Raw genomic sequence first — 22,281 nt, forward strand, 5'->3', positions numbered from 1 at the left:
AGAGGAAGTAAGCGGGCGGGCGGGGGCGCCGAGGGGACCTCGGGCTGCGGAGGTGGAGCCGGGGGGCGGGCCCGGCGCGGCGGGAGCTCCTGGCACCGGCGCCCCGGGAGCCCGCAGTCTGCACCCCGAGCGCAGCAGCCGCCCAGAGCTATGAGCCGTGAGTTCGACCCTGAGGCCCCCAGGAACCCTCTTCGCCTCCCGGGGGAGCCTCGAATGCCAGGCCCAGCCCTCACCTCTCGCTCCGCAGGGGGGAGTCGCCTGCACCGGTGGCCGCTGCTCCTGCTGCTGCTGCTGCTGCTGCCGCCGCCCCCGGTCCTGCCCGCGGAAGCCCGGACCCCGGCGCCTGGTAGGCGGCCCCCCCTCGCCCCTGCGCCCCGGCCTGGCCCCTCCTCCCCGGGGGCCCACCCAGCTTCCCCTTTCTGCCCAGTGGGCCTGGGATGGGGGAGGGAGCCGACTCTGCTGGTGGGAGCAGGGCGCTCTGAAGACCCCCAGGGGCGAGGGGCCTTGGCTAGGGCCCACAGGCTATTGGGGGGGGGGGTAGGGCAGGCTGGGAGACTGGGCCTTGGCGGAAGGGAGAGCGCCTCTGCGGTTCCCTGACCTGCCCCGGGCCCCCAGCTGTCCCAGCTGCCTTGCCCCCAACAACCCTGCCCTTTAAATCCTCAGCCGTGAGGTTCCCACTGGGCAGCTGATTTAGGCTCAGGCAGGTGCCCTAATTCTCTCTAGCTCACACAGCACATGGTGGGCCAAGCGTTTAAACTTGAAATTGCAATCTGTCTTACTCTAGGCACTTTGCAAGGTCTTTCCACAGAGCCCCAACCCCACCCACCCCACCCCAGGCAAGCACCACCATTCCCCTCCAAGAACCCTGTTTCATCACGCAGGAGATGATGGGGAAAGTCAGATCCTGTAAAATTCCACCACTCCTGCTCCCCTGCCATGCATGTACCAGGTTCCGGGTGAAGGAATTCAACTCCACCCTCAGCAGGCCTCCCTCCCCGAGCTTATGGCTGGCGTGTGTGTGTGTGTGTGTGTGTGTGTGTGTGTGTGTGTGTGTGGTGTCGCGCGCATGCATGCACATGTGCAGGTGTGCAAGTCCTGGGCATACCTTCCTCCACCACCTCGCCATATGATCTCTGGGTCTCCACTTCCCCTCTGGGGGAAAATGTGGGCCAGAGAGGGCTGGTGGGAAGGTGGTTGCAGAGAGGGGTCTGAGTTTTCTGTTGTGATGCTGTAAGGACTTGGAGCTCAGTTGAGAGAAGAAAGATGCCTATGAGGACTGTGAATCAGCCCAGATTTCCCAGAGGAAAGGCTTTTGAGTAGGTGGCATTTGGGGAAGCCAGGTGGAGGGTGCTTCCAGAGTTTGGAGATAAGCAGAGGCCCAGTTCATGGGGAGAAGAGAAAGAAGACTCATGTGACCAGCACTTTACAGTCTACAAAGCCCAGCTACGCCTCTACTTCTTGGTGCTCACGGCAGCCCTGCCGGGGAGATGTGTCAGACCCATTCTACAGAAGGGAGAGCTGAGGTCCAGAGGGGTCCATTTATCTGAGACCCAGCAGCAGAGCTGGGGCTGACCAGGCTGCATGAGTGACCGATTTGTCAGCCCCTGGATCAGCACACCACTTCCTCTGAGGCTTCAACCCCGCCGTGCTGAGGCTCCAGTCCCCCAGGGCAACAAGGGCTGGCCTGCCTGTCTACCGGCGTGTTCACTAATGCCCAGTGAGCCCTGGTCTGTGCCGTTTTGTTTTTGTCTTTTCTACTTATCTTTATATCACAAGTGTTTAAATGGAATTACTCTTTTCACTCCACAAACATTCCCAAGGACTTGCTTTAAGTTTTTGGCTGGAGCTGGAGGTGCAGAGCTGAGAGGGGCCCAGATCTCACAGGGAGTCAGAAATGCCCATAGACTGTCATCCAGAGGGGGTCCGGGGTCACGACTGCGGGACACACAGGGGTGTGTGAGGCTCCAGGCAGGGAGCAGTTTCCTCTCCAGGGTGAGGAACCCAGGGAGGCTTCCTGGAGGTGCTAATGTCTGACTTAGATCCCCAGGAGGTGGTGAGTGACGAGAAGGACTCTGAGGCTTTACTATGAGACTCTGTAAGGTCTTTCTGATGGAAGTGATGGCAGAGCAGAAGCCTAAAGCTCTGCACCTTGGGAGGCAGATGGGAACCTAGGAGTGGGACAAGAGGCAGGTGCTGGCTGGCAAGGGCCTTTGGATGTGGGTGAGGAGACAGGACTCAGGCCTGAGGGTGAGTGGGTGGGACAGGTAACTTGGGGCAGAACTGGAGGCCAGGAGACTTTAAGGAGCATTGTTGCCAGGGTCAAGGAAGGAACAGCAAGGAACTGCATGCGGGGGCTGTACTCTACTTCAGATCTGTGAGGCAAGACGCCTGGGCATCTCCCCTGGGAAGCCAGAGCCTCTGGGTGCCCTTAGAGGTACAGCAAAGGCCGACCCCCAGGAGATGAGGGCTGCAGACTCACCTAGGGGCAGGTGGCAGATGGCAGGGAGAATGTTGCTTTGATTTCTCGTGTAGGGGAGGAGATTGAGTCTGGCTTGGAGGGTAAGGCCATGCAAGTAGAGTCTTAATGCTCCAGTTCATCACCTCCAGCACCTGGACTTGGCCTAGTATTCTCTCCTTGGCAAGAGATACATGGCTCTGAGCTCTGTGCAAGAGGGTCCTGAGGCCAGTGAGCCCTGGCACATGGCAGGGGGGAACCCAGCCTGAGAAGAGCCCCCCCCCTGCTGCACACAGCTGGCTGCTTCCTATCTGCAGTACCAGCTGGGCCTTTGGGCGGGGGGGCTTCCTCTCCAGCAGACTCTCCCAGCAGGGGGGGCCCAGCTGATGGGGCCTTGTGTGCTGGTGCCTCAGCTCTGGCTGCTATCTCCGCTGAGTGTAGGAACTGGGGCCCAGGTCTGGTTAGTCAGGGCCTACCCCCGCCACTCCCCGCTCTTTGGCAGCCAAACCCCTAGAGCTTCTCTAAATATTATTCTTAGGAGATTTCAGCTCAGTCCCTGTAATGGTCCCTCTTGCTACCTGCAAGGTACCCTCTGCATCCCGGTGGACATAGTGTTCCCATACCCTGCCCGGAGCCCTGACTCCTGGGCTTGGGGACATTTCTTTGTCTGAATCCTCAGAAAGTCCTGGAGCTAGACAGTCCTGGATAGTCTCATCTGTGGGAATATGTGTGGGATGAGTAGGCTGGTCAACCCCACCTCTGGGGTGGCTTAAAGATTCAGTGAGAGCAAGTTGCAAGGTTCTCAGCTGATGGGCTGGGGGATTCATAGTGATGCAAATAATGGAGATTTATGGGGATAGATGTGCTTGAACCAGAGTAGAGAAGAAGGCAGAAGAGGCAGAAAAGGAGGCATCTTAGAGCTTGTCTGCTCCATCCCCTTTCTGGGATACACAGGAATGAGGACTGGAGGGTGGAAGGGACATGCCTGAAAATATACAACTGGTAAAAAACAGCCACTCTCTTGATACATTTTCCCCAACACCTACCGGGTACCTGGCCCTGTACTGGGAACTTAGTACATTTGGTGCCTATATCTCCCCACTTCTCTTTCTGGATTTTTTTTTTAAGATTTTATTTATTTATTCATGAGAGACATGGAGAGAGGCAGAGACACAGGCAGAGGGAGAAGCAGGCTCCACGCAGGGAGCCCGATGCGGGCCTCAATCCCAGGACCCCAGGATCACGCCCTGAGCCAAAGGCAGACGCTCAACCACTGAACCACCCAGCTGTCCCTTTCTGGATGGTTCATTATACAGGGTGTCCTCCACTGAACACAGAGCAGAACTGGCATGAAAGCATGCTGGATTTAAGTTAGACTGAAGGAAGGCCTTTCTTTGTGAGAAGTCCTAGAACTCTAATTGCGGCAGGGAATGGTGATCCCTCTGAGGTCATTCCCAGTTCGTGGATCAAAGTGACTGTCCTACCCCATCCGCTTCCCAGATCCAGGCCTGGGAACCTCCAGGGGAAAGAAGGGAGGAAAAGAGAAGAGAGTCCAAGTCTTGGCTCTGCCACTTCAAAGCTGTGGGGCTTGGGGCCAGACTCCTGCTCCTGAGCCTCACATTCCTCATTTGTGCCACAGGGAGTCTTCTCCCCCGTCCTGTGGAGTGTCCCCGTGGACTGCCGAGCAGATACAAAAGAGTAGGAGGCACGCAGGGCTGCGAGTGGTTGCTAGAGCCCCGGAATTCCTGGCAACTGTGGCAGTCCAGTGTGCTCAGGCTCATCCCAGGGAAGAGGCACTTAGCTCCTCCCTGCCCACCCGGACACCCAGGGACCCCAGTGACAGCTGTTGTCCTCACTGGGGAGCTTTTCCTGCCCAGGGCGGCTGGTGTTTATGGAGACATCACGAAGCAGGAGGGAGGGAAGGTTGGACAGCTGCGCCGGGTGGGAGGAGCCGTCCCTGGGCACATCTCTGCTGGCAGGAGAGGGATGTGGGCAGGAGCTGGGTCAGAACTCCGGGGCAGGCAGCGGGAAGGCTCCAGGCTGGCCCTCAGAGCGGGCTACCACGGATGAGGGATGCTTTTTGGCCAAGGGTCGCCAAAGAGGGTCGCCACTCTCTTGGCTTCATTTTATGAACTCCGCAAACATTTGTCAAGCTCTGGCCAGCACATCTGGATCCTGTGGGTGGCTGGATCCTCTCGGGTGGAGCTCGAGTGTGGGCGTGGCCAGTGTTAGGAGAAAGTGGGGGGGAAGCGTGGCCCCTTCTCTGGGGGGGCTCATGGTGGAGAGAAGCAGGCCAAGTGGGAACATGGAGCAGGGCGAAGGACTCTCAGGGGAGATTTTCTGGAAGATGCAAGAGGTGAGCTCCCTGGGAGGGTCAGGTGGCCCTGGAGGGCTTGGTTAGGGAAGAGCAGCCCTCTGGGCAAAGGAAGGAGAGCTTTCGGCTTTGGGGCCAAGGGATGGGGCTGCCACAGCTCCTGGAGTCCTTCTGAGAGCCCCGCTGCAACAAGGGTGGGGAAGATGAGCCCAGAGAAAGGCTGGGCTTCTAGCCTTGTGCCTGCTTGGTGGTAGGACTGACCCATCTGTGACAGAGGGCCTCGTGTGTCAGGGTTGGGAGCCACATGGCGGGGGCCTTCCGGGGCTCCTGGGCAGGTGAGGTGGGCAGGTGGACAGAGCATCCTGAGCAGGAGGAATCAATGAGGAGAGCCCCAAGCCAGCTGTGGGTGATCATCCACTCACCCTCCTTGGCATTTCTGGGCCTGTGGCTTTGGGAGGGGAGGCTGAGTCCTGTCCGCTGGGTCTGCCTGTGTTGGCTTGATAAGGCCATTTCTGTCCAGCCCTCTTCCGGTTGGCCCCACCCTGCTGCATCCCTACAGGGTTCCACAGGGACGCCATTGTGCGATGTGGGAGTTGCCAGGGCTTAAGGAAAACTATTTGCATGATTCCTGCGATTCTCTTCTTGCTGGCACGCCTGTGTGTGTGTGTGTGTGCGTGTGTGTGTGTTGGGGGGAGTGCTGCTGCTGCTGGGGTGCTCCCCTGGGTGGGGGCCAGGAGGACTCTGCTCTCCAGCCCCCGTGCTGCAAAGTGAAGAGGCTGAGAGTGAAGGGGTCAGTCCTTGCCTAGGGCCATGCCCTCTGATAACAACACCCTTCTACCGCCTGTTGCTACCCTCTTGGCTCCCAATAATCAGTGGTGCAAAGAATAGGAGTTCCAAGTACTGTTGGTTCTGAACTTAGATGAGGAAGTGTGTTTGCTCAATGGAGTCTGGTGTTTTTGATATGAGACCAGGGAAGCAGCCCTTGCCAAGATCCAGGAGACTTGGGTCTACAAGGAGAGCCCTGCTCTGTTCTATGTCCTTGGCCAAGCCTCCCCCTCTCCCTGACCCTCGGTTTCCCTCACTGAGCTGTAATGAACACCAAATGAGCCCTGAGAAGTCTCTGACTCTGCTGTTGAAGAATCACTAAAGCAGTGCAGATCTGAGCAAAGGGGCTGTGGTCGGCAAGACCTGAATTAGACACAAGGAGGGACGTACTGGTGGGGATTTCACCAGGAGGCAGGAGGGCTGACACCAGAGCTCCATTCACCAACTCGGGAGATTTTTCCAACCCTATCTGTGCTGTTTCCTTGGTCCCTGACCTTCCTCAAGATCCTGGAGCCCAGAATCCACTCTGACATGGGCCACGGCTGGGACTTCCCTCAAACCCACACTTTGTCTACAGGGATCTGGGAAAATTCTTTCCTTGGGCTTGAGTGTTGGGTCTGCGGGTGGTGGGGTGGAAGTGAAAGGCGGTTTGTCTGGTATGACTTTCTGGGTGACCTGCGTGAGGTTCGCCTTATCTGGCCTCAGTTTCCCTATCTGTGAGTGGGCATTACGATTCCCGCTCTTACCCCACTTCTGCAGAAATAGAGAGAAGGTGGACACTCTCACCTTCCTAGTGTCCAGGTGCCTAGAGTTTAGGGGCTGGTTTGAGAGAAGCCCCCCTTCCTTATCCACAAACCCTGCCCTTGGTGCTGGGCTCTGACCTGGCAGGAAGTGAACGCTCTAGAAATCTCTGTGGCTGCAGTATCTTATCAGCTGTTTCCTAACCTTTGGTGTCCCAGTTGGGGTCTGGACTCTTTCCCTACCCTACCCTGACAGCAGCAGGGAAGAGAGGGGACTTCCCCTGGGGGCACAGTGTGGACCGGGCTGGAGACCAGAGCAGGGCCTGATCAAGGCAGGGCCGGGGACTTCTGTGCATGACTGGGACAACAGAGAGGACCCCCGAGGTGAACACTGAAGTCTAGAGAGGGCCCCTGAATGAGTTAGAACAGAGCTGTGACTTGAGTCCATGCCCTAAGTCTGGCCCTACACTTCCCTGTCAGGGCAGAATGGGGGTTGGGGGATCACTTTAGAGTGGTCTGTGATCTTTGCTTCTCCCCTGCAGTGAACCCGTGTTGTTACTACCCATGTCAGCACCAAGGGATCTGTGTCCGCTTCGGCCTTGACCGCTACCAGTGTGACTGCACCCGCACGGGCTATTCTGGCCCCAACTGCACCATCCGTGAGCTGGGCCTCCTGCCCCCACTCCTGTCCTGGCCCCCCTGACTCCCCTGGGCTAGTCCCGAGACCCACCGACATCCTGCCCTCACCCCCGGCCAAGGCTCTGTCTTCCTTCCTTGCCTGGCTTTGACCTCTGGCCCTCTCCTTGACCCTGCTGTGGCAGAGCTCACACCCTGGCCCCCGCCCCTGCCCTCACTCACATCTGCTTCTGGCTCTGTCATGTGTCACGTCTCCCAACTTTCCACCCTTACCCTGCCCTGTGTGTTCTACCTGGTTCCATCCTGGCCAAGTTTCCAGGTCCCATCTTCCACTCCGGATACTTCTGATCCCGACTGAGTGCCTCCTACTATCCCTGCAGCCGAGCTGTGGACCTGGCTCCGGAATTCACTGCGCCCCAGTCCCTCTTTCCTCCACTTCCTGCTGACGCATGGGCGCTGGTTTTGGGAATTCATCAATGCCACCTTCATCCGTGACATGCTCATGCGTCTGGTACTCACAGGTGAGTGGAGTGCGCCCCCCCGCCCCCCCCCCCCCCGCCGCAATCTGGGGAGCAAGAAATCCTGCCAGCTCTTGGAATTCTTGACATCTGATAAGGACAGTGGGTGGGAGACTGTGATGCCAGATTCAACATGTCCAACCCAAGAGGAGGGGGGGAAGGGGGTGTAACAAGGGATGGGAAACCCATTGTCACCACTGTTTTCATCCTCTATAGCGCGTTCCAACCTTATCCCCAGTCCTCCCACCTACAACATAGCGCATGACTACATCAGCTGGGAGTCCTTCTCCAATGTGAGCTATTACACTCGTGTTCTGCCCTCTGTGCCCCAAGATTGCCCCACGCCCATGGGGACCAAAGGTAATGGAGATGGGGTTAGGGAGCTGGGCCTAGGGGTCACAGAGATGCTCTGTTCTCTTTGGGAAAAAGCAGGTGGAAGAGCAATTATTGACCCATTTCTGAGACGGGTGGACCAAGGCAAGATATATGACATATCCAGAGCCACAGACAAGGACAGGGCTAGGGAATGAGGGCCTCTTGCTGAGGTCACCTAGAAAGTTAGGGCAGAGTCAGACTAGTGCTTCTGTATTTCCAGGGTGCCTCTTTACTTGAACCCTTGTCTCCTGAATTGGTAGGCTCCTGCTGGAATGGGGTGGGGGGACTTAAAAATTGAGATGTAGGAAGGAATAGTGTGCTATTTTTTGGTTGCTAACTCCATGTTTGGCTCTTCACTGGTGTAGTTTACTGTGCTTCATCAGTAAGAGTTCTTTCCTTTAGTTGCCTGAGACCCCACTTGGTCTCACTGGCAGGAGTCTTCTTCCTAAATCTTTCTTCCCACTCCCCCCCTTGATTGCCCAAAAACCCAGGGGTTTACTCAGTTCAGAGCCATGAAGTCTGCTTCCAGTATAGAGGAAACAAGAGAAGCGTTGGTCCACCATTGACATCACTTCTGTTCCTGGCTGTTGAATGCCTGTCCTGAGCAGTCCCGTGGTTGTGAGTCTTTGCTGATTGAGAATGTTGCATACGTATTGATGTCCTTACTTGGGTCTCTAGGGCACTACTCTGATGGTTTGCACTCACATATTTAGCTACTATACCTAAGGCATGACTATCCTACCAGATAGCTGGATCTGGCAGTTTCTGGACTCTGCCAGCCTTTTGCAGGAACCAGTCCTTGCTCGGTGTCAGTCTGAGTCATGATTCCAGGTTATAGGGTGTAGACCACTCCCTCCAACTTCCCTTTTGGTGAGTTTCCTTTGGGGTGCTTGATCTTCTTGCCTGCTGGAGGGAACCAGTTGGCCATCTCAATCCAGAGAGGTTCTATTGATCTTGAACCTTCAACACTGGGACTCGTTTAAGGTATTATAAAAGGATGCCTTTACCAAAACACAAAAATTCCGTCATTCCTTTCTGTGTGGGCATTCGGTACTGACTTATCTGATACTGATGGAATTAAGAAGGCTCTTTTTTTTTTTTTTTGAAGATTTTTACTTATTTGAGAAAGACAGAGAGAATGAGTAGGTAGGGGGGTGTGGAGAGGCAGAGGGAGAGGGAGAAGCAGAGTTCCTGCTGAGCAGGAAGCCTGACATGGGGCTTAATCCCAGGACCCCAAGATCATTACCTGAGCTGAAGGCAAACGCCTAACCGACTGAGCCACGCAGGTGCCCCAAGGAAGGCCCTTAATACTTATTCTCATGATGACAGACACCTGCTTCAAGATGACCTGTTGTCTTTTCTCCAGACGGAAAGACTGGCGTCATTTAACATAGGTTGGCAAACTCCAGCCGACAGCCCAAATCCAGTCTACTCCCTACTTTGTGAATACAGTTTTTTTAGAACTTGGTCACATTCATTTGTTTAGGTGTCATCTATGACTGTTTTCCCCTACAGCAAAGCAGAATAGATGGTGACAGAGCTCATATGTTGGCAAAGCCTAAAAATATTGACTAGCTGTCTTACAGAAAAAGTTTGAAGTTCACTGATCTTTGATTTATAAGATCCCATCACGCCAGTGCTCAGTCATGTTTATATTATCTCATGAATGCCTCAAAATACTGCGTAAAATAGGTATCATTTGCCTTATTTTACAGATAAAAAAAATGAGGCTCGGAAAGATGTAGTGAATTCTCTATGTTTACACAGTCAGCAGGCAGCATCCCCAGTTGTAATTAACTAATTGCTTAATTATTAATTAATTTTTAAAATTTTTATTTATATATTTATGAGAAACAGAGAGATAGGCAGAAGCAGGCTCCCAGTGGGGAGCCTGATGCAGGACTCACTCCCAGGCCCCTGGGATCATGACCTGAGCCAAAGGCAGATGCTCAACCACTGAGCCACCCAGGTACCCATGTCCCTAGTTTTAAACACAGACTACCTTGCTCCAGGGCCAGGAAGTCCAAGTTCTTTTTTTCTTTCTTCTTGTTTTATTTACTTTTCTTTCTTCTTCCTTCTTGATTAACTTTTTCAAAGTTGCAAACACATCCAGAAGTTGAGAGGAAAGCATGATAAACTGCTATGTATCCATCTCTCCATTTCAAAATGTACCCATAATTTGCCAGTCTTATTTCATCTCTTATTTTTTTATGAGTAATCTATAGCAAATTCTAAATATCATGCTATTTTTACCTATAAATATTTCTAGGGTCTTTTGCTAGAGAAAGTGCAAGGGCTATCCAGTAGGAGGGAGGCTGTTCTGGGCTTCCTCTGTGGACCAGTTTGGTCCAGAGAACCCAGAAGGTCCTGGGGCAGGGAGACTGAGGCAGAAGGCAGCTACTGCCCCTTCCCACCTCCCCAACCAGGGAAGAAGCAGTTGCCAGACGCCCAACTCCTGGGCCGTCGCTTCCTGCTCAGGAGGAAGTTCATACCTGACCCCCAAGGCACCAACCTCATGTTCGCCTTCTTTGCACAACACTTCACCCATCAGTTCTTCAAAACTTCTGGCAAGATGGGTCCTGGCTTCACCAAGGCCTTGGGCCATGGGGTGAGTACCTAGGAGGGGCTCAGGACTTCTCTGGACCCCAACTTAGCACGTGCAGGCCATCGCCGCCGAGGCAGCCCCTGGGGATCTGAGTGGACCCTCTTTCTCTCCTCAGGTAGATCTTGGCCACATTTATGGGGACAATCTGGACCGTCAGTATCAGCTGCGGCTCTTTAAGGATGGGAAACTCAAGTATCAGGTAGCACTGGGCTTACAGGTGGGGCAGTGGGAGAGGCCTCCTGTGGTCTTCCCTGGCAGAGGCTATAGTGACAGCCTAGGAGGGCCAGCTGCAGGAGCTGGAGGAGTGTGTGAATCAGAGAGACAATGAACCCGGGGAGAAGGTGCCAGGCCAGAGAAGCACACCGGGAGCAGACATGGCCTCTCATGTTCTCCTGGGAGGTAGACTTCCAGGCTTGATAGGAGATGGACATTTCCAGTCTGCATATGTACACTGAAATTTTCCACCATATCATTTGGATACTATGATGTGCCTCATGTAGGTGACTGAGCATTGACCATGAGAGTTAATGGGTCCTGACCTTAAGGAACTCACAGCCTATCTAGGGCCACCCCCAAATGCTAGGATGCCTGTTCCACAAGGACTTTGTGCCTGCACAAGCACCGTCTACTAGAAATATGATGTGAGCCACATATGTGATTAAAATTTCTCTGGTGGCCACATTGAAAAAGGTAAAAATAAACAGGTGAAATTGATTTTATTTTTAAGATTTCATTTATTTATTCATGAGAGACACAGAGAGAGGCAGAGACATAGGCAGAGGGAGAAGCAGCCTCCTTGCAGGGAGCCCAATGTGGGACTTGATCCCAGGACCCCTGGATCACGCCCTAAGCCAAAGGCAGATGCTCAACCACGGAGCCCCTCAGGTGCCCCTGAAACTGATTTTAATAATGTATTTTATTTAACCCTATGGATAGCCAGCACAACACGTTACCATTTCAACATGGAATCAATACAGAAATTTTTTTTATTTTATAGATATTATATATTTTATTTGTATTATATGTGTATGCATCCCATAGAACAACATACCACATGTATTTATATTTTCCCCTATAATACATTTTTTTAATAATAAATTTATTTTTTATTGGTGTTCAATTTGCCAACGTACAGAATAACACCCAGTGCTCATCCCGTCAAGTGCCCCCCTAAGTGCCCGCCACCCAGTCACCCCCACCCCCCGCCCTCCTCCCCTTCCACCACCCCTAGTTCATTTCCCAGAGTTAGGAGTCTCTCATGTTCTGTCTCCCTTTCAATACAGAAATTATTTTTTTTAATTAATTTATTTATTTATGATAGTCACAGAGAGAGAGAGAGAGAGAGAGAGAGAGAGAGGCAGAGACACAGGCAGAGGGAGAAGCAGGCTCCATGCACCAGGAGCCCGATGTGGGATTTGATCCCAGGACTCCAGGATCGCGCCCTGGGCCAAAGGCAGGCGCTAAACCGCTGCGCCACCCAGGGATCCCCCCACAATACAGAAGTTATTAAACAAATATCTCACATTCTCTTTTTTTCCTGCTAAATCTTCAAACTGATCTGTATTTTATATTCACAGCACATTTTCCTTGGATGCCAACTTTTCACTAGAGATCTCTGATCTGTATTTAGATTTCACAAAGTTACAGTTAGAAAGTAGATTTACATGCCCAAAGTTGTTCTGAGCATAAAGATGTTCCAATTGCTGACGTAGCCATTTTAAGATTTAAATCTACATGAAATAAAGTCACAGATTCAGTTCTTCATTCACACCAACCACATTTCTAGTGCTCAACAGCTACATGTGACTAGCCACTCCCCTATTGGACTACACAAATCTAAACAAACCAAAATCTAGGCAAAAAATTCACTGCTGAATCTTTAAGGCTAAGAACAGAACTTGGCTTGTGGTAGGCCCTACTACAGGTCCGTGTATGTTATTGACTAAATGAAAAATCTGCCATAGAACCAGTTACACTTGTGATCGCCCACTAGGAAGGGGCCATGAGGGTGCTGGGGAAGTGTTAGGGTGGGGAAGGCTTCCCTCCTAGGAAGATCAGATAAATCAAGAACTTCAGGGAGGATGAGGGGAGTTCAAGAGGCCAAGGGGGTGGAAATGGGCTTTCTGGGCTAACAGTACCTGGACTTGGACTTGGAGAGGATGGACAGCTTGTGCTACTCAGAGGGAGTGAGGGAAGGGGCATGCGGTTGGCTGGACACCTGAATGACTGCAGGTGAAGGGGGAGACACCTATGGGGCGTGTTTAGGATTTCCAATTTCTGCCAAGAGCAGAGAGAGAACGTGGGAGGGTTTGAAGCCAGGACATGATACTAAATTTGTGTTTTTTAAAGGATTACTCTGGCTGCGGTGCTGAGAATGGACTGTCTGGAGGCAAGGGTTGACATAGGGAGCCACTGACGAGAAGGGTCAGCGTGGAAGATGAGGGTGGGTTAGAAGTAGGGGGTGGCAGAGGGGATAGAGAGAAAAGGACCCATTCTAAGATTTAGGAACTAGAATCAGCTAGAATTAGCAGGCCTTGGTTAGGGAGGGTGGGCAGTTGCTCTGTGTGACATGGACAGCTGTAACTAGGGAATGTCAGCTGTGGCAAGTGCAGGCACCCACGCTGTCCCCGGGTTGCCAGGTGGTCCCATCCCACAGGTTCTGGATGGAGAGATGTACCCGCCATCTGTGGAGGAGGCGCCTGTGTTGATGCACTACCCACGGGGCATTCTGCCCCAGAGTCAGATGGCCGTGGGCCAGGAGGTGTTTGGGCTGCTTCCTGGGCTCATGCTCTATGCCACGCTCTGGCTGCGTGAGCACAATCGTGTGTGTGACCTGCTGAAGGCTGAGCACCCCACTTGGGGTGATGAGCAACTCTTCCAGACGGCCCGACTCATCCTCATTGGTAAGGACTCCAGACCTACCCTGTCATGTCCTCTGTCCTAAAAGGCAGGGGTTGGGGGGCTTGGGGAGAGAGAGTTGGGGCGAGATGCTAGCTATAAGCCCTTGAGCAGGGCTCTTCTGCTCTGCGAGGCTCAGTTTCCAAATCTGGAATTTGGGGCTAATGATGATTGTAAGGATTTGTTGAGATGATGACAAGCACTTAGCACATAGTAGGCCTTCGGAAAATGGGTGGCCGTGATGGTTGATCATTAGCTGGGTGACTTGCCGCAGATTTGATTAGCCACCCCAATCTGTTTCCCTGTCTACTGCCCCAGAGGCACACAGTGACATCCCTAACATGTGTAGGTCAGACTCCAGCCTGACCAGCCTTCTGGAATACTCCTGTTTCTGCCCTGTGTGTATCTGCCTTCCTGGGGTTTGGTAGCTTCTGGGTGACTCAGGGACAGGATATTTTTGTGTCCCCTATGGGGGCGTGTCTGCAGCCTAAAATGTCAGATGGTTTCCTGCCTGGGAGCTTGGTCCCTGACACCCCTGTCCAGACTGTGTTCACTCTGAGTCACCAGGAATCCCTTTTCCCTGCCTCTGGGCATCACTGGGCATGGCTGGTCCCAATTATATTGCCTGATTCACTAAAGCCTGGAAGAGCCAGGCATCAGGGATAGGAACAGCCTAGAGAAGAAGAAAGAGCTGGTTCTTAAGTCCCAGCATTTTGGAGACTTTGATCAGAGAGGGCAAGTCTATAGCTGGAGGCTGCTCAGAGTGTTGACTGCTATTCGAAACTGTGAACAAGGTGATGAAGCCGTATATCCAGTGCTTTGGTTCATCCTCCCCGACAACCTTCATCCCAGGGGAGCTCCTTCCTGAGTGGAGCAGGAGGGTTCCCCACATGCCTACACCTAGCACTCTTTCCCACTTGCATGTGATCATTCTCCCAATTACGTGGGGCCCTGGGCCACGTAGGTGCTGTCTATTATTCCCAACGGCCCTATCCGTAGCATCACCCCGCACATTTTACAGAGCAGGAAGGTGAGGTTTACCTTCACAGCCCAAGCTCAGATTGCCTAGAAATGGTCACGCCAGGTTCTAGATGCCGCCGATGGCCAGTTTCATGGCTCCAAATCAATTTGCTAGAAGCCAGTTTGTCTCCTGACTAATCAGCCAAAAGAATCCGTTTCTTTTCCGATCTAAATGACTGGTTTTCATTCCGTTACAGAATGTTTAATTTGTTTCTTTCCTGGCTCTTTACTCTATAGCAGGTTACTGAGAGGGCCGAGGAAAAGCTATTTATGAGAATTCTGATATATAAGAACATATGAGGAATATAAATGGGACCAGATTCATCTTCTACCCTCAGCCTCCCTGTTTTGCTGCGGTGGCAGCTGAGAGGTCTCTCTGAAGCCCCCTGGCAGCCCTGGAGGGTGTCTGCAGGCTGGAAGCCCTCATGAAGCTCATCTCCACTCTCCCGTTGTTGCGACCGCTCTCACCTCTTTCCATGGGCCATGGGAGGGTGGTCACCCCTAGCCACAGACCCAACTGTTGGGCACTTCTCCATGTCCCGCTTAGTGGAGCCGACAACCTCCCTTTGGAACGTGGTAGTAGCTGAGGGCTCTTGTCTTGGGACACGGGTCCGACCTGAGACGGAACGCTTTGTTGGCACACCCCCATTTAAAAAAAGACACAGTGAAAGTGGCCTCCCGGAATTCAACAATAATCACACTAAGGAAGTGAAGAGCAAGCAAGCACCTTTCACAAACTGGCCTGCCTCCCGAGCCGAGCCCGGTGGCTGGGTCTCGGTGCTTCCTTGACCCTTGTCCCCATCCTCTGTCCCAGGGGAGACCATCAAGATTGTGATTGAGGAGTATGTGCAGCAGCTGAGTGGCTACTTCTTGCAGCTGAAGTTCGACCCGGAGCTGCTGTTTAGCGCCCAGTTCCAGTACCGCAACCGCATCGCCATGGAGTTCAACCAGCTGTACCACTGGCACCCGCTCATGCCAGACTCCTTCTGGGTGGGTTCCCAGGAGTACAGCTATGAGCAGTTCCTGTTCAACACCTCCATGCTGACGCACTACGGGATCGAGGCCCTGGTGGATGCCTTCTCTCGCCAGAGCGCCGGCCGGGTATGCCTCGACAGGGAGAAGAGGGAGCGGGCAGGGCGTTCTGGGAAGCATCCGGCCCAGACCCAAACCCCAGTGTTCTCTTCTGTTCCATGGGGCAAGGTCACTCCCACATTCCCTCATCCATTCCTTTATTCTTCCTCTTGTTCTTTTGTTCATTCAGCAATACCAGGTGCTGGGGGTAGAGTGGCAAGTAAGATCAACATAGTTCTTGGGTCCTTGTCCCCTTGGCACTGACACCCTAGCGAGAAATGATACTCCTATAACAGCTAACATCATATGAGCATGTACTTTGTGTAAAACATTGTGTCGGGTGCTTTCTTTTTTTGATGTTATTAGAATTATAAAAGCAGGGCAGCCCCCGTGGCGCAGCGGTTTAGCGCCGCCTGCAGCCTGAGGTGTGATCCTGGAGACCCGGGATCAAGTCCCACGTCGGGCTCCCTGCATGGAGCCTGCTTCTCCCTCTGCCTGTGTCTCTGCCTCTCTCTCTCTCTCTCTCTCTCTGTCTCTATGAATAAATAAAAAAAAATCTTTATAAAAAAAGAATTATAAAAACATGTTAAGAGCCACAATACAAAGAGCCTATGATGCTCTGGGAACTTGGAGAGGGCTTGTGACCCAGAGTCGAGAGCTGTAAGATAAGGAGATGATGTCTGAGCAGAGATCTAAAGGATGAAGAGAGCTCTCTCAGGGAAAGAAGTAGTATTGATGGCAGGGGATGACCGTGCTCCATGCGGAGGGGACAGCATGGCAAGGGCCTGGACATCAGAGGGCATGGTGATTTGAGGACCACGAGGACATTCAGGATATGGTAATGTATGTGAAAGTGTCTTTACCTAGTAGGGCTTTATGAAATTACAGGCCTCTGTTTTGGGCTGAATTGTCCCCATCCCCCACTCATATGTTGAGGTCCTAACAACCAGTGTCTCAACTGTGACTATATTTGGAGACGGGGCCTTAAGAGAGGTCACTAAGTTTAAATGAGGCCAAAGGGTGAGTCCCACTGTGACTGGTGTCCTTACAAGAAGAGGAGGTTAGGATACAGACATGCAGAGTGGGAAGACTTAGGGAGAAGAGGGCCATCTGTGAACTAAGGACAGAGATCTCAGAATGAAACTCACCTGCTGACACTCTAATCTTCAACTTCTGGCCTCCAGACTGTAATGAAATTTCTGTTGTTTAAGGCACCTGTGCTGTGATACTTTGTTATGGCCACCCTAGCAAACTAATACAGCCCTTTCCCTGGAATTTCTAACTAGCTCCCTCCTAAATATCCCCTCCCCCATGCTTGGAAACTCCTATCTCCTCTGTCTCAGCTCCCTTCACCCCTGTTTCCCTCTGATCCTTGTCCCCAAGCCTTATCATGACCTTGTGGCACCATGTGGATTTAGGTTTACCACCGGTAATTTGACTGGAATTAGTGCACACTGCCACCAATGGGCAGCTGCTTGTTGGTTTATGGCCTCTGTTCTCTGTGGGGACACAGACATGAACAGCGACAGTAGCTTTAGCTTTGTGTTGGGCTGTATGGATTGCAAAGCATTTTCAAGGAACAGCCTTGATACTGTATGAAAAGCCTTGGTGTTGTACTTGGTCCGAGGCAGAAGGGCGACAGAAGTGTGTTGGCTCTTGGGATGCTCAAGAAAGCATGAGAAGCGATAAAACAGGGCTTTCTCTGATCATTGCTACGCATGGCTGCCATCTTGGGGGTTACCATGGGACCAACACTATGATAACTGCTTTGCATACTTTATCTTGCTTGTTTACCGCAACCAGATCAGGTGGGTGCTCTTACCTTCCCCATTTTTGCATATGATGAAACTGAAACAAGTAATTTGCCCAAGGTCCCTGCCTTAGTTTCCCAGGGCTGCCATAAAAAGGACTACAAACTGAGTTTATTTTATTATTTCATATTCCTGGAGGGTAGAAGGTATGGGCAGGGCTGTGCTCTCTCTGAAGTCTCCCGGGGAGAATGTGTTCCATGCCATTGTCTTAGCTTCTGCTGGCTGCTGGCAATCCTCTTAGACACATCACTCCAACATGGAGTCTCCCTGAGTCTGTTTTCTCTATCAGGATACCAGTCATTATTGGATCAGGATCCCCATAATGGGCTATGACCTCATCTTTGCTTGATGACATCTATTTCCAAATAAGGTCACATTCACAGGTGCTAGGGGTTAAGACTTCAACATATCTCTTTGGGGGACATAGATCAACCCACAAGGGTCCCACAGCTTGTAAATGGCAGAGATGAGATAGGCAGTGGCCTCTGCTAGCCTTGATCCAAGGTGAATGATTTCATCCTACCATGGTTTTCCTCTTTCCTACCCCATTATATTTGTTTTATCTAAACAAAACTCTTTCTTAAGCATTGACGTTGTCAATACATCCCAAGCAATGAGATGAAAGAAAATTGAGTTTTCTTTAGACTAATACTCCTTAACTGTTATGAATCAGAATTTTTCTCTGCGGACTTTTGATCTTACCAGGTTCCCTGAGCTTTGAACTCTATTTTATCTCCCTTCACAGGATATCACACCACCCCTTGGTCTTGGAGTTAAACTCCAAGTTTAGTTAAGCTAACATTGTATATACACTATGGTTTTCATGGCAAAATTTTAGCTCCCTCCCTGCTAGCTTATGACCGCTCCCCCCCAGGACACTTGGCAGAAGGAGAAACAACACAGAGTCACCTGTGTTCCCATGGGTGGCTTTAACTGCTGTGAATGATACTCTGTGTTCCTACCATCTGGCTCTGAGTTTATCTTTCCTAGTGGTGGTTGGTTAATAGTGGTTCACTTTTTTAACAGGGAATGAAAACCAATTGAAAAACACTCCTTAGTAAGACCCCCCTCTGTATTCGTTGATAATAATGGATTTGAAGTATGCCATAAAGCTTCAGCCCCCCAGACTAATATCCGTCCATCCATTTGTCCCTCATTTGCTGTCTCAGAAACCCCTCTGCCTCTCTACATTTCATTCCCAGGGCCAGAATGCCCTTCCCCTCTGTTTGAGCTGGTGCCATGCTGGCCCCTCTTTTATGGAATTCTAGTTAATGAACCTAATAGTTGTAGAACCTCCTGTAACTGGATGTTGGGATTCTCACCTAAATGCAATGGAGATGTCTTCCTGGCCCACTGCCACTTAAATGATGAAGAAGCTAAGACTCAGGGGTGTCCCTGAGAAAGCATGACAGCAGCAGACCCCGGGCCAGGTCCCTAGCATGGTGGCTGCTGAGTCCAGCCGTGCTCTGTCTGTGCTTGGGAAGAGCTCCTGACCTGAAGTTCTCCGGGACAGTGTGGCCTGGCTTTCAGACTGCAGCTATGTTTATGTCTTGGCAGATTGGTGGAGGTAGAAACATAGACCACCATGTCCTGCACGTGGCTGTGGAAACCATCAAGGAATCCCGCGAGTTGCGGCTGCAGCCCTTCAATGAGTACCGCAAGAGGTTTGGCATGAGGCCCTACATGTCCTTCCAGGAACTCACAGGTGAACAGCTGTTTCCTGAACATAGGGCCTGCCTTTGAGGGACTCTCAGTAGAGTGAGGGGGACATTGTGGAAAGAGTGGGGTTATTATCACACCCCCCCCCAGTGCTATGACTGTGGGGATCATGAGAGGTGTGAGCACCGTGTTGGAGAGGGGGTTGGGGATGATGGGAGCAAATGACCCTACTTGGGGGAAGAAAGTGGCTTCTCAGCTGGGTTTGAAGGAGATAAATAAGGATTTTTCTGGATGGAGAATAGAGGGAAAGGTATTCTATGTGGAAGAACAGAAAGTACAAAGGTGCAGAGGTCATAAAGAATGAGCCTGTTAGGGAGAACAGCAGTGGGAGCAAGGTGCTTATGTGTGGGGAGGGTGGGAGTTAGCGATGGCAGATTGGAGCCAAATTTGGATTCTGTGTGAAAGGATTTGGGTTTTACTCCACCTAGTGGTTCCTAAATACCCACTTATGGACCAGCTGCTTAAGAATTGCCTAGAAAATGGTTTTAAAATACCAAATCCCATATCTCTCTCCCCGAGATTCTGATTCAGTAGGCATGCATGGTGTCCAATAATCTGTGTGTGTGTACAATATGTATACTTTCTTCTTCTTTTTTTTTTAAAGATTTTATTTATTTATTCATGAGAGACAGAGAGAGGGGGAGAGAGAGAGAGAGAGAGAGAGAGAGACTGAGGCAGACATAGGCAGAGAGAGAAGCAGGCTCCACGCAGGGAGCCCAACATGGAACTCAATCCCGGGTCTCCAGGGTCAGGCCCTGGGCTGAAGGCAGTGCTAAACCACTGAGCCGCCCCTTTCTTCTTCTTCTTCTTTCTTCTTCTTCTTCTTCTTCTTCTTCTTCTTCTTCTTCTTCTTCTTCTTCTTCTTCTTCTTCTTCTTCTTCTTCTTCTTCTTCTTCTTCTTCTTCTCTTCTTCTTCTTTCTTCTTCTTCTTCTTCTTTCTTCTTTCTTCTCCTTCTCCTTCTTCTCCTCCTCCTCCTCCTCCTCCTCCTCCTCCTCCTCCTCCTCCTCCTCCTCCTCCTTCTTCTTCTTCTTCTTCTTCTTCTTCTTCTTCTTCTTCTTCTTCTTCTTCTTCCTTCTTCTTCTTCTTCTTCTTCTTCTTCTTCTTCTTCTTCTTCTTCTTCTTTCTTCTTCTTCTTCTTCTCTCCTTCTCCTTCTCCTTCTCCTTCTCCTTCTCCTTCGAGTCTAGTCATTGGGCAGCCAAGAGTTTGGGAACTCTTGTCACAAACAGTGGGAGGATTTGACCAGGTTGTGATATGACCCATGACTGTGTACTAGTGCTTTCTAGAGGGTGGGTTTGAGGAAATAGATAGAGAAGCTCTATGTCTGTCCCCTTTAGTCACTGTCTGTGAACATGTGGGCCTCACATTGTGAGGAGAGAGTTCCCCATAATTCTGTTACTCTTTAATCTCCCATGAAAGTCCAGAGAGGGAAAATAGCACTAAATAAATCTCTGTGTGAGGTTGGACAAGTTACATTACATCTCTGAGCTCCAGTAGCATAAAGGGACTTGAACCAGATGGAGAGTGTCTCCCTCGGGCAGTTAGGGCACCAAGAAGATAGATGAGTTGCTGAAGGTCACATGTTGTCTGGTGGCCAATCTAGGCCCTTGACTCCTTCTTCAGCAGCAAATTTCTCCTCTAGATGCAGCCATGGAAGAAGGGTCAGTGAGCCAGGCCAGATGTTAGGGCATGTGCTCAGCTGTTCAGTTGCTCTTCTGAAGTTCCATATTCTCCCTCAGAAAAAGGTGGGCCTAGAAGTTTCCCTCCTCACATTAACTTAATGGTACCACATCTCTGACTCTAGCTTCCCCTCCTTTCAGGGGAGAAGGAGATGGCAGCCGAGTTGGAGGAGCTGTATGGAGACATTGATGCCTTGGAATTCTACCCGGGGCTTCTTCTGGAGAAGTGCCATCCAAACTCCATCTTTGGAGAGAGTATGATAGAAATTGGGGCTCCCTTCTCCCTTAAGGGCCTCCTAGGGAATCCCATCTGTTCTCCAGAGTACTGGAAGCCAAGCACATTCGGTGGTGAGATGGGCTTCAATATGGTCAAGACAGCCACACTGAAGAAGCTGGTCTGCCTTAACACCAAGACTTGTCCCTATGTTTCCTTCCGTGTGCCTGACCCCCACCAGGATGGCGGGCCTGGTGTGGAGCGGCCGTCCACAGAGCTCTGAGGGGGCAGAGCAGCAGCATTCTGGAGGGTGGACTTGTCATCCCAGAATGCTGAGGCTGGGGTTAATAATCCCAAATGTTGGGTCTTTGGTTTGCCTCAAGAATATCAAGGTCAACATTTAGAACTTTGTGTCTCTCACCCATTATCTGGAATATCATGGTCTTGTTTGTTATTCTAGAATGCTGAATTCCTGGTTGACCATCTAGAATGGATGGAGTGATGCTTCTTTGGCAAGCCAGAACACTGGTTCCTGGCCGACAACCTAGAATGTCAGACTTCTGGTTGACTTAAGACGTAGGCATTCTCTAATGTGAAGCTCCTGACAGAATCATCTAGAAAGATAGGGGATTCTTATTTTGCATTCTAGAATTCTGGGCAGCCCTCCAGCATGTTGATTTTTTTCACTGGCAGTTCAGAATGTTGTGCTCTTGATTGCTGATCCAAAATAGTGGCTGGTATGCCAGATCAGTCTTGCTCTGAATGCCTAGAATGGTAATTTGATTCATTTTCCTGTTCAGTGAGATACCCCCAAAGCAGGAGAATCTACAGCCTAACCAGAGTGCATTGCCTGCCTCTGTGCCTGCCCCAAGGACTTAGGGGGCAGAGTGTTCTTCCTGGGATGCTGACTCAGACCCTGGTCCAAGGAGATAGAACAGGTGGGCTTTTTCCAGGTCATTGGTTGGAGGCCACCAGAGCTCTGTTGCCATCTTTGTCTTGACTCATGACAGCTGTTTCTCATGAAACTAATAAAATTTTTTTTCCAAAATGCCTATTATGTATTACTTTACATCCCATTCCCAGATGCAGAAGCGACACTGGAGTGGTCTTTCTCCAAGCTGCCAGCTCAATGTGCTAGAGGTCGTAGCATGATACCTTCCACTGACTCTAGAGGCTGTCATGACCTAACTTTTCCACCACTGATGCTCCATTTCCCCGCTGTGGGTCAGGCATTGCCCTTCCACGGGCTGCTCTCCTAAGAAGATACAAGCCCCAGGAGGCAGAGTGTTCGGTTTCCACTGTCTGGCTAAAACGATTCCCTCAACAAAACAAAACAAAACAAAACAAAACAAAACAAAACAAAACAAAACAAAACAAAACAAAAAACAAAACAAAAAACCGA

General features: G+C 51.2%; 1 protein-coding gene across 7 annotated transcripts; it reads left to right on the plus strand.

Annotated features, from left to right (window-relative positions):
* The first annotated feature begins 36 nt into the window (after positions 1-36).
* PTGS1 (prostaglandin-endoperoxide synthase 1) lies at positions 37-21,927 on the plus strand. Of its 7 annotated transcripts, XM_072777821.1 has the most exons (11): positions 37-157; positions 248-346; positions 6,877-6,993; positions 7,351-7,491; positions 7,705-7,848; positions 10,290-10,471; positions 10,584-10,685; positions 13,125-13,371; positions 15,201-15,487; positions 18,826-18,973; positions 20,807-21,927. In XM_072777821.1, exons 1-11 carry the CDS (start codon positions 151-153, stop codon positions 21,160-21,162), a joined length of 1,830 nt encoding a protein of 609 aa, XP_072633922.1. In that variant the 5' UTR covers positions 37-150; the 3' UTR covers positions 21,163-21,927. The 7 variants fall into 7 exon arrangements, with proteins under 7 accessions (XP_072633922.1, XP_072633923.1, XP_072633920.1 ...); XM_072777819.1 differs by having other exon boundaries at positions 79-346; XM_072777820.1 differs by having other exon boundaries at positions 79-346; positions 10,584-10,667.
* Positions 21,928-22,281: the final 354 nt, after the last annotated feature.

This window comes from Canis lupus, chromosome 16 (genome assembly GCF_048164855.1).
Source record: "Canis lupus baileyi chromosome 16, mCanLup2.hap1, whole genome shotgun sequence".
Classification (NCBI taxonomy): domain Eukaryota; kingdom Metazoa; phylum Chordata; class Mammalia; order Carnivora; family Canidae; genus Canis; species Canis lupus.

Excerpts from the sequence above, each read along its gene's own strand:
- PTGS1 (XM_072777819.1), top strand. The coding sequence starts at position 151 with ATGAGCCGTGAGTTCGACCCTGAGGCCCCCAGGAACCCTCTTCGCCTC. Across the intron at positions 10,472-10,583 it reads CCAAGGCCTTGGGCCATGGG|GTAGATCTTGGCCACATTTA; the intron begins GTGAGTACCTAG and ends TTCTCTCCTCAG. Across the intron at positions 13,372-15,200 it reads GGCCCGACTCATCCTCATTG|GGGAGACCATCAAGATTGTG; the intron begins GTAAGGACTCCA and ends CCTCTGTCCCAG.